Raw genomic sequence first — 13300 nt, forward strand, 5'->3', positions numbered from 1 at the left:
CACGGGCCACACGCGTCGCTGAATAATAGAGCTGCTTCCCACTCTCACCCCAGGGCGCACCCCTGGGACCCGGGCTGCCCGAGGCCCCTCCAGTCACTTCTCCACCCTTGGCTGGAGTGGGCAGCCAGGAAGATTTCAGAACTGAGGAAATCGAGGAGGAGACCACGGTGTCTTCGTTAGGAGGTAAAGCTTTGCTGGGGTGGTGTGAGTGTCTGTCAGTGGGGTGTGCGTGTGCATTCAGTGTGTGCGCCCAGCGCGTGTCTGTGTCCGTGTGGCAGAGGAGGGGCTCCCGTCCGTCACACGCACGCCCCGCTGGGGAGGGCCCGTGCCTGCCCCGCCCCCTCGCTGCCCCGGCTGCGGGTCCTCAGCTGCTCCGTGGACGTGGTCTCTCCTGTGTTTTGTTTCTCACTTTCTGCTGCTCCTGAGGGATTTGTGGGACCATCCCAAGGGTGCTGCTACTTCCCAGCCTGGGGACAGCGGGGTCACCAGGAGGATGTGAGAGCTGGTTTTTGGGGAAGAGGCGCAGAGGTGCCTCTGCTCAGGCCCTCTGCAAAGTAGGGCAGCATTTGGGGGCTCAGGGACTCCCCCCACGTGCAGCCCAGAGGGTGCACAGGCTCGGACGCCCGGGCCACCCTGGGAAGTGGACCGTGTCTTTGTGCCCAGCTGCCCGTGGCCACGTGCCGGTGCCCACGAAGGTTGCTGCTTGCCACAGGGCCCACGTCTCCCTTCAGTTGCTATTCCCTTATCTTCTTTAATAAAAATCTGTTCCAGTCTCATGCCCGGATTTTAACGGGCCGTTTGTTTTCCTGTTATCGACTTCTGAGAGCTTTTATCTTCTGTACACAACTCCTTTGTCAGATATCCTCTCAGTCTGCGGCTTATGCATTTTGTTAATAGTGACTTAGAAGAGCACAGGGTTTTAACTTGGATGAAATTGGAGTTATCAGTTTGTTGTTTATGGGTCTCGGTGTTGGTGTCACGTCTGAGAAGCCGGCCCAGTCCTAGGTTTTCACTCAGGCCTGCGATGCACAGGACGTGGTTCTCGTATGTGGTTCCAGCACGTTTGTTGGAAGGAGTGTGCTTTGCCTCTGCGTTGCCCGGGGCCTTTGCTGAGAGCAGCTGTGCGTGTGTGCCAGTCTGTCTGGACTCTGCTCCGTTGCGGCCCCTGTGTCCCCGTCTTCACAGCTGTTCCACACGGTCCCGATCGCTTGGCTTTATGATCAGCCTGGGCTCAGGTGGTGTGCGGCCTCCAGCCTCGCGCTGCATTTACGGAGCTGCTTTGGCGTTCTGTGTGCTTCGCGGTCTCGTGTGAATTTTCGATCCGTATGTCAGTTTCTCCGAGAAGGGCTGCCAGGGTTTGGACGCTGCAGGTCAGCGTGGGGACCGGCCTGGGTGTCCAGCTAATGCTGTCTTCTGACCCCGGACTCAGGACCTGTCTCCTCTGGCTTATTTAGGCCTTTGCTTTCTCTGAGCGACATTTTTGCGGTTTTAAATGTTTCTGAGGCAGGAATTCTAATTTTGCCTTAAGTCAGGAAGAGGCCTGGGAGGTGTCCTGGGGCAGGATGGGGTGCCCTCCGGTGGCTGACTTGTGATTTGGCGGGTCTGCGGGGGGCGGGGTGGGATGGGGCTGGCTGAGGCCACAGTGCCCCCAGCAGGCACCGCCGGCTCAGGTACGGAGCAGGGTGAGCCCAGGGGCGGCTGCAGGTGGGCGTGGGGGGTTGTGGCCCCGAATTCTTCTGGAAACAGGCACGGACGTCCCCCAGAGCTGCGCGACCCTGGAAACTTAGGTCCTGTCCAGCCCCCAAGCTCAGCGCCCGGCACTGTCAGAGTGAGATCAGGACCTCGCAAGGGCACAGACCCCTCAGGAAGCGGGACGTTGGAAAGCGGCTTGAATCCCGTTTTGTAATTGACTCAGTGGTGCTGACGCTATTGGATGAAAGCTTCGGGGGAACAGCCTCAAAGTCCACCCCCAAATTCCTGTCCATCACAAAGGGGAGGCGCCATCTTGCCCCCAGTGGAGGGAAAACCCGCAGACGGGGGGCGGGGGGACATGCAGGATGATGTGCTGGGGCCAGGCGTCCATGTCGCAGGCACTCTTCTCTGTGCCGTTTTGTTGCTTTCCCAGCTCTGTGGGAACCGTCCTCAGCTTGGGCTGAGGCTGGCTTTGGCCGGATTTGGTGGGTGGACCGACCCTCCACAGGTCCTGGAACCGCCACCGTCACCATCCCCCAAAAGGAAGCCACAGGGACGCGGTTGGGCGCGAGGGGAGACTTGGGTTAGGTCACCGCACAGAACAGTGCTGCACTTCCTACACGTGAGCCAGAGTCTCGGAGGCCCTCGCTCCCAGGTGCCGCCGCCTGGCACTCGGGGGAAGGGTTGCGAGGATGCCGCAGACCCTCAGACCGGAGGAGAAATGCGAGTGCAGGGTCGGAGCTGGAGCCTAGGCTCAGGGCCCGGCCAGGACTGAGCGCCAGGCCGGGGGCAGCCTGGGACGGTCTGACGGCCACCTCTGCCTCCTACAGCTCAGACCCTCCCCAGCTTGAGCACAGTCGCCACGTGGGACAGGGGCGCGTGGAGCCCTGGGGGCGGCCTGAAAGAGGTGAGGTCACCACGGGGACCCCAGAGCAGGCGGAGCCCCTGCTCTGCTCACCGGGGACCCTGACAGAGTTCTGGGGCTCCCGGCCGTCCTCTGTGCCCCCTTGAACCCGCGGGCGCCAGCAGCACTGGGTGTCCACGGCTGGGGACGCTTCCCAGCCAGAGCACTAGGGCGGGTGTAGGGGACGCTGGGCGTCCTGGCACCACCATGCCGGCCCCGTGTGCGTCCACAAGCATGTCCCCTTGCCTGTCCCCTGCGCCTGTCTTGTCTGTGCCCCCCCTCGCCGCTGTGTGATCCCGGGCCCGGCCCAGGACGCAGGCGAGCGTGTGTGCCCCCGTCCCAGCCTGTACCCTCTCCTCTTCGTCCCCAGCAAGGCCTGAAGGGGCAGAAAGGAGAACCAGGCGCTCAGGGTCCCCCTGGCCCGGTCGGTCCCCAGGGTCCCTCAGGGCCGGCCGTGCAGAGCCCCGATGCACAGCCCGTTCCTGGGCCGCAGGGACCCCCGGGGCCCCCGGGGAAGGATGGCGCCCCCGGAAGGGATGGCGAGCCCGTGAGTACTGTCTCCGCTTCGTCCAGCCGGGGGTGGGGGCTTGGCCAGAGGGGAGAGGGCAGCAGGGTCCTGGGGCTCCGGACGGCCACTTCCTTCCCTGGGTGCAGCGGGAGGGTAGCCGGGGGGCAGGCAGAGCCAGCCCAGGGCCGCGGGCAAGGACGCGGCCACAGTGCCCTGGACGGAAGGTTCTCCAGCCCCGTGCAGAGAGCCACCCTCTCGTGGGAGCAGAGGGGTTGGTGGGACAGGGGTCCATTTCCACGTTCAGCATGAGGTGGGGTCAGGTGTGATTTTCTGTCACTGATGGTTTCTCTCACACTTTCCAGGGTGATCCTGGCGAAGATGGGAAACCTGTAAGTTGCCTTTTCTCTCGGAACCTGTGTGATCTGTGCCGTTGGCATGAGTCCCCAGGCTCCCCCTCTTTCCCACCCAGTGACTGTTTTCAAGCTCAACAAGCTGAAGAGATTTAAAAATGAAGCCATTTTCAAAATGCAACTTTTGTTAAGAAAATATAAGTCTAACGGTTGATAGAAAAATATAAAGTTATGCATGTGTATTGAGACGTTTAGGCTACCAGGAAAGAAGTGAAAGTAAAGCTTCCAGATTCTTAGAGGTGAGAGAGGAGCAGCGTGAAGTTAGGGGTGGGCGGGGCAGTGGGGACACAGCACGTAGAGAAGAGGAGAGACGCTCGCAGGAGAAAACACAGGCTCGTCAGCCGTCACGGTGGATAAGACAGCTTCTATCTTAAGACAGTTTGGATTTTTAAAGATCAACAAATGCTATTCTTTGATAATAAAAGAATAAAATGACACAAGAGGGTTCAAATAAAGATTTGGGAAACGGCAGACCCACAAATGGTGACGGGAAGGCAGGGAGGGAGGCTCTCAGGACTGAGCGGAGACACGGCAGACGCCCGGGGGGACGTCAGGGAGGACGGCGGGGACGTTTCATGTGGACTCAGCCTGTCCTTCATCGGCCTCTTTGCGCTTGAGGACCAAGCTTGGCGCAGTCGTTGCGGGGAGCCTCTGGGGAGCACGGTGCGTGTGTGCACGTGTGGGATCCAGGGTCCGGCGACTGGATTAGCCAGCTCCTGGATCGGGGTGCGCTGGGGCCTCGAGTCGACGCGCCCTGTGTGCGGACGCTCAAACACATAGAGGGCCGTTTCGGCCGCGCGGCCTCCACCCATTCACCCAGGCAGCACCCACGGAGGCACTCCTTTCCTCAGCGCTCCCGCAGCACACGCGACAGGCAGGGTGCCACCCTCCGGCCTGGTGTCCCCGGGACGCCGAGGTCACCTCTGCAGGCCGCTGCTCCCTGGTGGCAGCCTCGCATCTCCGAGGTTGGCGGTGCCCCCCCGCGGCCCCCATGACAGCCCCATCTCCGTAGGCACAGAGCCGCGTGTCGGTGGTGGCTTGGCCGGTGATGGGCACAGGGCCTACTCCTGACCGAGCCTTCTGGCTTCTGGCTTCCAGGGGGACACCGGGCCGCAGGGCTTCCCAGGAACCCCGGGAGACATGGGCCCCAAGGGCGAGAAGGTGAGAGGTAACCGGCTGGGCGTGGGGCGGGCGCGACCCGAGGTGGGGCTGTGAACCCCGGTGTGACAGGGGTCTTCTGTTCCCAGGGGGATCCTGGGGTTGGGCCGAGGGGACCCCCAGGACCCCAAGGGCCTCCGGGGCCACCCGGACCCTCCTTCAGACCTGACAGGCTGGTGAGTCCTCCCTCTTCCACCCAGGTCCCAGCTAAGGGGCCTCTGGTCGTGCTCGGCTTCCGACGCCACACTGCTCGGGTCCGGAACCGGCCTCCCGGGGGCGTGTGCAGGCCCTGGGCACTTGGTCCCTGCCCTGCCTCGGGTGTTTTCACTTGGGGGTCGGGGGGCTCGAGGTCACTGTGACAGTCCTGCACAGTTAGCGCCAAGGGCCGGTGCTCGAGGGGGAGCTCGGCGCAGGGGTGCGGCCTTGCCGGCTGACCACAGGTGGGCCGTCTGGGCTTCTGGTGACTCAGCCTCTCCCCTCAGACCTTCATCGACATGGAGGGGTCCGGGTTTGGTGGTGACCTGGAGAGCCTCCGCGTGAGTGACCCTTGGCCGGGGTGGCCGCTGCCCTGACGTCCCCAAGCACCAGCAGAGCCCGTTGGGCGGCGGCGAGGCCTGGCGGGGTGGGGGGCAGTGGGCATCCTTCGGCCGGTGCTGCATGCCGTGACGGTTCTGTGTTTTCCGTGTCCAGGGCCCTCGAGGCTTCCCCGGCCCACCTGGGCCCCCTGGCGTCCCAGGCCTGCCCGGAGAGCCAGGCCGCTTCGGGATGAACAGCTCGGACGTCCCCGGACCCGCAGGCCTTCCCGGAGTGCCTGGGCGGGATGGGCCCCCCGGGCTTCCCGGGACCCCAGTAAGGCCCGCCTCCCCTCATCTGCCCGTGTCCGCGTCCGGGTCGGGGGGACAGTGAACGTGGGGTCTTCCTCCGTCTAGGTGAAAGCCTCCCTCACCACCTCCGTCCTCCCCCCACAAAACCTTTCGGGGGGGCACCCGTCTTTGGGCCCCCGGGTGGGAGGGACCTGTGTGGGCAGCCCTGTGGTTCCGGCTGCCGAGCCGCTGGTGCCCACATGACAGCTGCTCACCTCCCTGCCCTTGCTGAGGCCGTCTCGGGGGTGACTCGTGGGACGGGGTTGGCCCTGATGCCTGGAGGATGGGAGGCTGAGAGGGGCCCACGTTGGGCCCTGCGGGCCCCCCTCCTGGCACTGGGGACACCGCACTGTGGCCTGGCAGGTGCCTGGAGGTGTCGCTGTTGGGTCCCAGGAACCACGGGTGTGCACCTGGTTTTCACCCAGAAACGTGCTCGGGACACAGAGTCCGTGGGCCATGCGGTTTCCTGCTGAAGGCGTGATGACCCTTTACTGAGAGTCCACAGCCGGTCACCAGCCCCAACCTCTGCACACGAGGCCACCCCCTCCCCGTGGGGCTGGTGGCCCTTCCCATCCTCTCTAATTTGATTGGCAACTCAAATTAAACTAAAAAGGGGGAAGAAAGACATAAAAACCCGAACAGAGCTGTCCGACGCCCTTGACCGTGCACGTGGGTGGGTCTCCCGTGAGCCGTGGGACTCTGGGCCGTGTCCCGGGAGTGTTTCGGGTGCCGGATGCACAGATGGTCTTCTGCTAACCCAAATCATTGTCCATCTGGCCTCACACTCTGCTCTTCTCTCCCCAGGGACCCCCAGGTCCTCCAGGAAAAGATGGGCAACCAGGACAGACCGGCCAGAAAGGCAGCCTTGTAAGTCACTCCCCCCGGCGTCCAGGGCGGATCTGACCTAGCGCCGTGGCGTGTGGGTATTTGGGTGGTGTGGCCCCGGGTCAGCAGAGGAGAAATGCCACAGGGCAGGGCGGTGACGGCTTTAACTCAACAGGGAGCTGCCGTCTTCTCGGCCGGACAGCCGGGGAACCCTGGGCTTCCCACGCTGGCTCAGAACCGGCCGCTGGGGCTCCTGTAAAAGTCCAGGACTTCGCTACGTGATGCTGTTTCTCCGTGATGACAATTGGCCTAATGGTTTTGAAGAATATCGACGCTTTACTTGATTTGGACATTTTATTTCTAGTTTCCGTTTTGGTTGCATTGATAACGGAGAAACTTTCAAGGCTGCACACACCTGTAACCGGGGCCCGTGGTTTCCATGTGGTTTTTCGGGGGTGGACCACGGGAGATGCCCACAGTCACCTGGAGATGATACTTCCCTGTGATCTTTCAGCGAGAACCTGGCTGTTTGGGGCTCAGCAGAGGAGGCCAGTTTTAAGGGAACCGTTTGTGCTCCTAGCTTGCTGCTTTGCAGCCGTTGAGCTAGAGGGACTCTCCTCCTGGTTCCAGGGGGGGCGGGGGGCGAGGGTTGCCGCTCAGCGAGGTCAGCCCTGCCCCCTCCACGGCTGAGCCTCCCAGGAGCCTCCATCCCCATCGGAAACAGGGGTGATGGTGGAAACAGTCAGGGGTGCGCCAGGGCCAAGAGGAGACACTTGGAGTTTTAGAGGTAGTTGGTACAAGGGGAAAACTTGACCTCATGGGCCGGGATAAAGCAAGTGAGACGCTGTCTGCTCTCTCTTACTGCCTGCACCCTGGTCCGATTGTGTAGTAACTGTTCTCTTCTCCCGCAGGGCGAGGCGGGCGCCCCAGGACCCAAGGTACAGACAAAGTCCCAGTGCCGCCGCTCTTCCTGGGCAGAATGGGCCCGCCAGCCGAGGGGGTGGGGGTGAGGGCATGGCGGCCGAGAGATGGAGCTCCCGGGCGCTGATCGTGGGGTCCAGCCAGGAACTGCCCTAGCAGCAGGCACCACGTTTGTCCTGCAAGACCGTTTCCACCCGAGTTCTGGTTCGGGGATGAAACGCGAGCGGATGTGCTCAGAGGCAGGCAACCCTGGGGTCCCGGGGGTTGCAGCGGGGGAGTTGGGCTGCTGGCGGTCAGGTGTTGCTGGGGCCCCAGTGTGGTCCGAGTGGGTCCCTAGCACCGTCACACAGGCCTGGTCCTAGGGAGCCCGCCCCAGCCCCTCCATGAGCCAAACTGGCAGCCTTCCCAGGAGGGAGGGCCCATCACTGGGGAGGCCGCCGTGGTGGTGCAGCTCCAGACTTGTCCGCCGGGAAAACCCATGGGGAGAAGGGGGAGGATGACAGTGGGACTGGAGGGGCCTGGAGGGAGGGACGAGGTTCAGAGTAGAGACTCAGGTATGTAAACACGCACACACACACACAACACGTGCACGCACACACGGGCACGGGCTTCGGGGATAAACGGGGAAAGCTGGTGAGATTTACAGCGAGGGAAAAGGCCGCAGCCAGGGGTGAAATTCAGCAGAGGTGAGGCCAGACTCCACTTGTAGTTGGAGATCCTGGACACGAGAGTTGAATGCTCAGCTACCAAGGCCACTCAGACCTGAGAGAGGGCTCTCGAGTGTCTTGACTGAGATGCCTGGGCTGGCTCCAGTCACGGGTGCTCTCATGGTTCCCTCGTCCCTGTGGCAGTGGGGTGCTGGGCCCCCTGCCCTGCTTCCTCCAGCGGAGTCCGCCCCCTCCCGGAAGGAGCGTCTCAGGCGCCCACCTGGGGGTCTTGTTTGTTGTTTTCGCGTTAAGTGGATGAAGTCCGGTGAGGCCAAAAGAAAGAGGTGCTTGGGGTTTGCGTAGCTCCTGGCTGGCTGTTCGCCCCCCTGGCTCTTCAGATGTAAGATTCTCGTGAGAAAACACAGGTGCACCGGCAGTGCAGTGGTGCCTGGGGTTTAGGGACACCCCGAGGGCCAAGGGTGATGACCTCTCCCACCTGTGCAGGGAAGCAAGGGAGACCCCGGCCCCATCGGCACGCCTGGGGAGCACGGCCTGGCAGGACGCCCCGGACCACCAGGACCGCCAGGGCCCCCGGGCCCCCCCGGGCCTCCAGGCCCAGGACTTGCTGCGGGGTTTGTGAGTACCCGCTGCTCCCGGCCCCCAGAAAGCCCAGCTCTGCGGCCCCAGGTGCCCTCGGGCACCCACGCTGACCGGCACTGCCGGGCAGCAGCCAGACTGGTGCCACCCCTGCCTGGGCTCCTCCCGGCTGGTGACAGAGTCCCCACATGTGAGCGCTGAATGGGGGGCGCTGGCAGCCCCGCGTGTCTGCCCTGCCGTCCCCATGACCTGCCCAGCAGGGGCCCTGCAACCGGCAACCCCACCCTCAGAATCCACCCGCTCGGGCGTTTGGATCCCTGCCCAGCCTGGGGCAGGTCTCTTCCTATGAGAAGACACGCAGACCCTGGCGTCCCTGTGTGTTCTCCTCCAGGACGACATGGAAGGCTCCGGGGGCCCCTTCTGGTCGACGGCCCGAGGTGCCAATGGGCCGCAGGTACTGCCCCAGAGCTGGGCTTGGTCAGCTTGGGGGCGGGGCCGCCTGGGGGGTCCGGGGGAGCGTCCCAGGAGCAGCCCTGCAGAGCCAGCGAGCCACCTGCCTCCAGGACACTGTCCACCTTGGGGCCACTGGTCTCCACTGTGGGGAATGCCACGGGTGGTCGAGTTGAATGACCACGGGGCAGGATGCGCCCCAAAGACAGGTCTTCCTGGGAAATACTAGTCCGGTTCTCTTTATGGCCCTAACTTTGGGGAAGCTGCACAGTTTTGCCCTGAGCAGAACTTTAGTTAAAGAAAAATGGGGACACTTTTCCTGTGAAAAATGGATGGATTCCTGTGAAATCCCACCTTGTTGTGCCATCGACATGTGCACTGGTCAGGATTAGGTCCAGCTGGCGCTACTGGTGTCCAGAGGTAACCAGGCTTAGACCGGACGGACGCACGAGGGGCCGTCCCGGGGGCAGGACGCCTGGGACGGGCAGAGAGAGGGCTCCCTGCCCCAGGAGCCCGTGGGGCCGACACAGACCCCGCTGAGGGTCCTTAGGGGACCTCGAACCAGTGTGTCCAGCTTGGCCCCTGGAGTCTCAGCCCAGCGAGAGGGTGGTGGGACGGGCCTCCTGTTCTGAGCACCACCGATGAGGATTTCCACTTGGGCAGGAGGTAACTCTGGTGAAGCAGAGCGGTTTTGCCCCTTTACGTTTAGCGCCTTTCCCTTCATGCGCTATCGGCTTAGTGTGGGGCAGTAGCAGTCGGCTGCCTCGGCCTCAGGTCAGACCTGAGCCAAGGTGACCGGGCGAGGTCGCAGGGCAGGGTCCCCTCTTCTCGGTCAGGACACAGCTCCAGTGCCGCTTGACCCCCGGAGGGGTCTGTGGGCTGTTTCGTGGCCTCAGGGTGATGGAGACCCTCGGGTGGGGTTAAACCAGCCAGTGACCTGGGGAGGCCAAAAGGCAGCATCCCATCCGTTCACATGCATTTGTTTCTAGTTAATGAAACGCAGGTTTCTCTGTGTTGGGGTGACTTCTCACGCCCACCCCGCTGCCGGCTTGTGTGCCATCTGTGGGACGCCACGTGGTGCTGAGGACAGGCCACCTCTGGTGGGGTTTCGGGGTGTGCGGGCCCCTGTTGACACAAACGCCCTTTTCTTCCGTTTTTTATAAGAGGGGCTCGTTTTCTTGCGGGGAAAGGCTGTCCCCCGAGGGACGGGAGCAGCACCGACCCGGCCCTTTTCCTTCTCTGCCCCCACAGGGACCGCCTGGCCCGCCTGGAGTCCAGGTCAGTGAGAGATGTGTTAGCCCGGGGCGCCCGCCGCTCACCCCCTCCCCGCCAGGAGCTACTGCTCAGTGGCCCCAAGTTCCTCGTGGGAAATTTGCAAAACACAGAAAAGCCTAACGGGGAGACGGTCCCCAGAGCTCGGTTCAGGGGGTGGTGCCGTCCCATCTTTCTAACCCCGTGAGTCGAGATCTCTGGCTCCACACGTGCCAGGTGTGTGCGGAAGTGGGGAGAGCGAGGGGCTCAGGGAAGGAGCCCCCAGCCCGGGGTGCGGTGGCTGGCGCCCGGCAGAACCTGGGTGCTTCTCTCGCTTCCACCGGCCCCGCCTCCCTGCTTGGCCCTGCCCCCTCCCCACCCCTGGGGTACAGCAGCTCCCACCCTTCCCGGTGGTGGGGGGGGCGTGGCGAGGGCCATAGCAGCCCCACCCTGCTCCTCCGGCCCCCGCTGTGGTCCGGGAGTGCAGGGTTCCCCCGCGGGCCAGCTGTGCCACCCAGCCTCCTAGAGCGTTCTGCTTTGATTTGCAAACCTTTGAGACAGTTGGAAAGATGGCTTCTTTAGAAGGACGTACTTCTTAGCTTTCTTGAACCGTGCAAGGTGAAGTCACCTGCGTGTTCCTGCTTCTGCGGGAAGTGGTGGCCTGGCTTCCAGCACAGTGCAGGCCACGTGCGCTCAGCACGTGGGTGGGCGCGGGGCCCGGGGCCCTCAGCTCTGAGCTGCGGCGTGGGGACCATCTGGTGACCTGAGGACGGGTGGGCGCTGCCCGGGGGCTTGGCCAGCGCTCGCGGCCCCACAGAATGCTTTGTCCACTTTAGGGGGATCCTGGAGTCATGGGGCCACCAGGGACCAAGGTAAGAACAGTACCTCGGGTTCAGGAAATCCACAGTCGTTAGCAGCCCTGGTCTGGGGTGCAGGGCGGGGTCCCCAGGCTGAGACCAGGAGCCTGGCTCGTCCCCATTGCCTGGGGCCTTAGGAAACAGGGGTGAGTCCGTGCCAGGCCCAGCGTCCTTCTCCCACTGTCCCCCTGTCCCCCACGGGCCCCCCCGGGTTTGCCCACAGGACAGCTTTCCTTCCCTCCTGGCTCCGTAGCAGAGTCCTCTGACCCCTGCCCCTTCCTCTGCCCCATGGCACTCCCCAGGAGGCCGAGCAGGTTGGATCTCCCTCAACCTGGTCAACAGACCAGGTTGAATCGGGTGTGAGCTGGTGGCCAGCAGAAAGCCCCGCCTGGCCAGCTCCGGGTCACCGTGGCACCCGGGTGCCGTGGCTGACGCACGTGCTCTCCTTATGTCCACTGCAGGGAGAGGCCGGAGCAGACGGAGCTCCTGGGTTCCCCGGCCTTCCTGGCAGGGAGGGTGCAGCCGGACTCCAGGTGAGTGGCCACCCAGGGCTGCTGCACTGACAGCCCCAAAGTAGCCACGCCTGGGTGAGAGCTGGCGCCCAGTGTGTATCTCAGGGTCCCCACAGGGCCCGGAGACCCCAGCTCCGTGGGACGTGAGCCGGCGGTCCAGGGTGCCTAAGGGGGTTTCCTGCGTGGCTGACCCCCCACCCTCCAGGCCCCATTTGGTCAATGTAGGGAAACCACATCTTCACTCAGGGCCAGTCCCGGGGGCCTGGGGTCTCCAGGAAGCGGGGCTCGTGTGCTGTTTATGATGAACGATTTCCCTCCTGTCTCCACAGGGACCAAAAGGAGAAAAAGGGCCCCAGGGAGAGAAGGTGAGTTTGCAGGGGTCGGCGGGTGTCCGTGGACGGGTGGCAGGTGCACGGCAGGGCCGGGCGTGCTGCTCTCTGCCCCGTGCCCGCCCACGTGGTGCAGAGACTTGGGCGGGATCCGGGCTCAGAGCCTGCCCTGCCTGGGGTGGGGGCTTGTGGGCCACTGTGCTCAGCCCTCAGGCGTCTCCTCACACCCCGTGGGCACCGGAAGCTCCTCCAAGTCCGGGCTGGGCTGCAGTTCAACCCTAGGGGAAACTCTCTTCCAGGGCGACCCAGGGAAGGATGGAGTGGGGCAGCCAGGCCTCCCGGGACCCCCCGGACCCCCAGGGCCTGTCGTCTACGTGTCGGAGCAGGACGTAAGAACCCTGCATGGTGGACATGTGCTCTGCCCCAGGTCCCCAGCCCTCCGCCTGTAGGGCGACCTCCAGAGACACGGGGGTCCCAGTCTGTTGGTTCCATGGGGCTTCTTGGCATCGAAGCTGTGGCCCTTCCAGAGCTGCCCTTTGGTCGTGCTGTTTGCTCGCATGTCACCCGCTCTAGCTGTGACAGGCCTCCTCCGGCCCCCGTGCGCAGCACCCAGGGGAGTGGGGGGCACTGCCGCCTGGTCCCAGGGTCCCGGGCCGGTTCTGTGGTGCGGGAGCGGACTCCCGGGGGTGCTTCAGTTCTCTTCTCAGGGACCTTGAGGCCAAAGCCAGGACGATGTCTTTCACGTTGACTGCCTGGTGTTCTTTGTGGGTCTTGTGTGGGTAATGTCACGGGAGTTGAGTGTTCATGGTAAACGTGGTCCTTTTCCTTCCTTCTCCGGGACCCTGGCTCTGCTGACTCGTGCACAGAGAGCGCTGGCGAGCGTGCCGGGCCCTGAGGTACGTGCGGCCCCGGGACGGGCTGGGCGCCGTGCACCTCCCCGCGGCAGGTCCTGACCGTTGCTGTCTCTCTCTCCACAGGGCCGGGTGGGGCTCGCAGGCCTCCCCGTGAGTACCTCCCCAGCGGGCGCGGGGCCTCTGCTTCGCAGGCAGGAGGCCGGGTGGGCCCCCGTGAGGCCGAGGAACCGGAGCCGGAGCCCCCATCCGGACAGGGGTGTCGGGCGGGCGTCTAGGGCGGGGCGGGGTCCCTGAGGCAGGGGCCTTCTGGGCAGCGCTCTGTGTCTCCTGCAGGGACCAGCCGGGCCGAAGGGAGACTTGGGCTCCAGAGGCCAGCAGGGCCTCCCGGGACCCAAGGTGAGGGGCCGGGCCGTCCAGGGTCACCGGGTGACCGCTCGGGGGGAGGGGGGCCGTGCCCGGGAACTTGGGGCAGACGCCCCTCTGGTCTTTTCCCTGGACCTGCCAGAGGCCCCACTGCTGGCT

The 13300-nt window shown here is 64.0% G+C and overlaps 1 protein-coding gene across 1 annotated transcript in view; it reads left to right on the top strand.

Moving 5' to 3' along the window:
- COL18A1 (collagen type XVIII alpha 1 chain) overlaps positions 1–13300 on the top strand; it is a 92476-nt gene that overhangs the window by 65764 nt on the left and 13412 nt on the right. The window contains exons 5-24 of the mRNA XM_024758235.1: positions 54–183; positions 2523–2599; positions 2967–3143; positions 3467–3493; positions 4613–4675; positions 4762–4848; positions 5155–5208; positions 5363–5521; positions 6340–6402; positions 7272–7298; positions 8433–8564; positions 8917–8979; positions 10227–10253; positions 11063–11098; positions 11545–11616; positions 11925–11960; positions 12224–12313; positions 12791–12820; positions 12902–12928; positions 13112–13174. Of these exons, the coding sequence (XP_024614003.1) occupies positions 54–183; positions 2523–2599; positions 2967–3143; positions 3467–3493; positions 4613–4675; positions 4762–4848; positions 5155–5208; positions 5363–5521; positions 6340–6402; positions 7272–7298; positions 8433–8564; positions 8917–8979; positions 10227–10253; positions 11063–11098; positions 11545–11616; positions 11925–11960; positions 12224–12313; positions 12791–12820; positions 12902–12928; positions 13112–13174 (1440 nt within the window). The remainder of the gene's footprint in view (positions 1–53; positions 184–2522; positions 2600–2966; positions 3144–3466; positions 3494–4612; positions 4676–4761; positions 4849–5154; positions 5209–5362; positions 5522–6339; positions 6403–7271; positions 7299–8432; positions 8565–8916; positions 8980–10226; positions 10254–11062; positions 11099–11544; positions 11617–11924; positions 11961–12223; positions 12314–12790; positions 12821–12901; positions 12929–13111; positions 13175–13300) is intronic.

Source organism: Neophocaena asiaeorientalis, unplaced genomic scaffold (assembly GCF_003031525.2).
Source record: "Neophocaena asiaeorientalis asiaeorientalis breed wild unplaced genomic scaffold, Neophocaena_asiaeorientalis_V1.1 scaffold45, whole genome shotgun sequence".
NCBI lineage: Eukaryota > Metazoa > Chordata > Mammalia > Artiodactyla > Phocoenidae > Neophocaena > Neophocaena asiaeorientalis.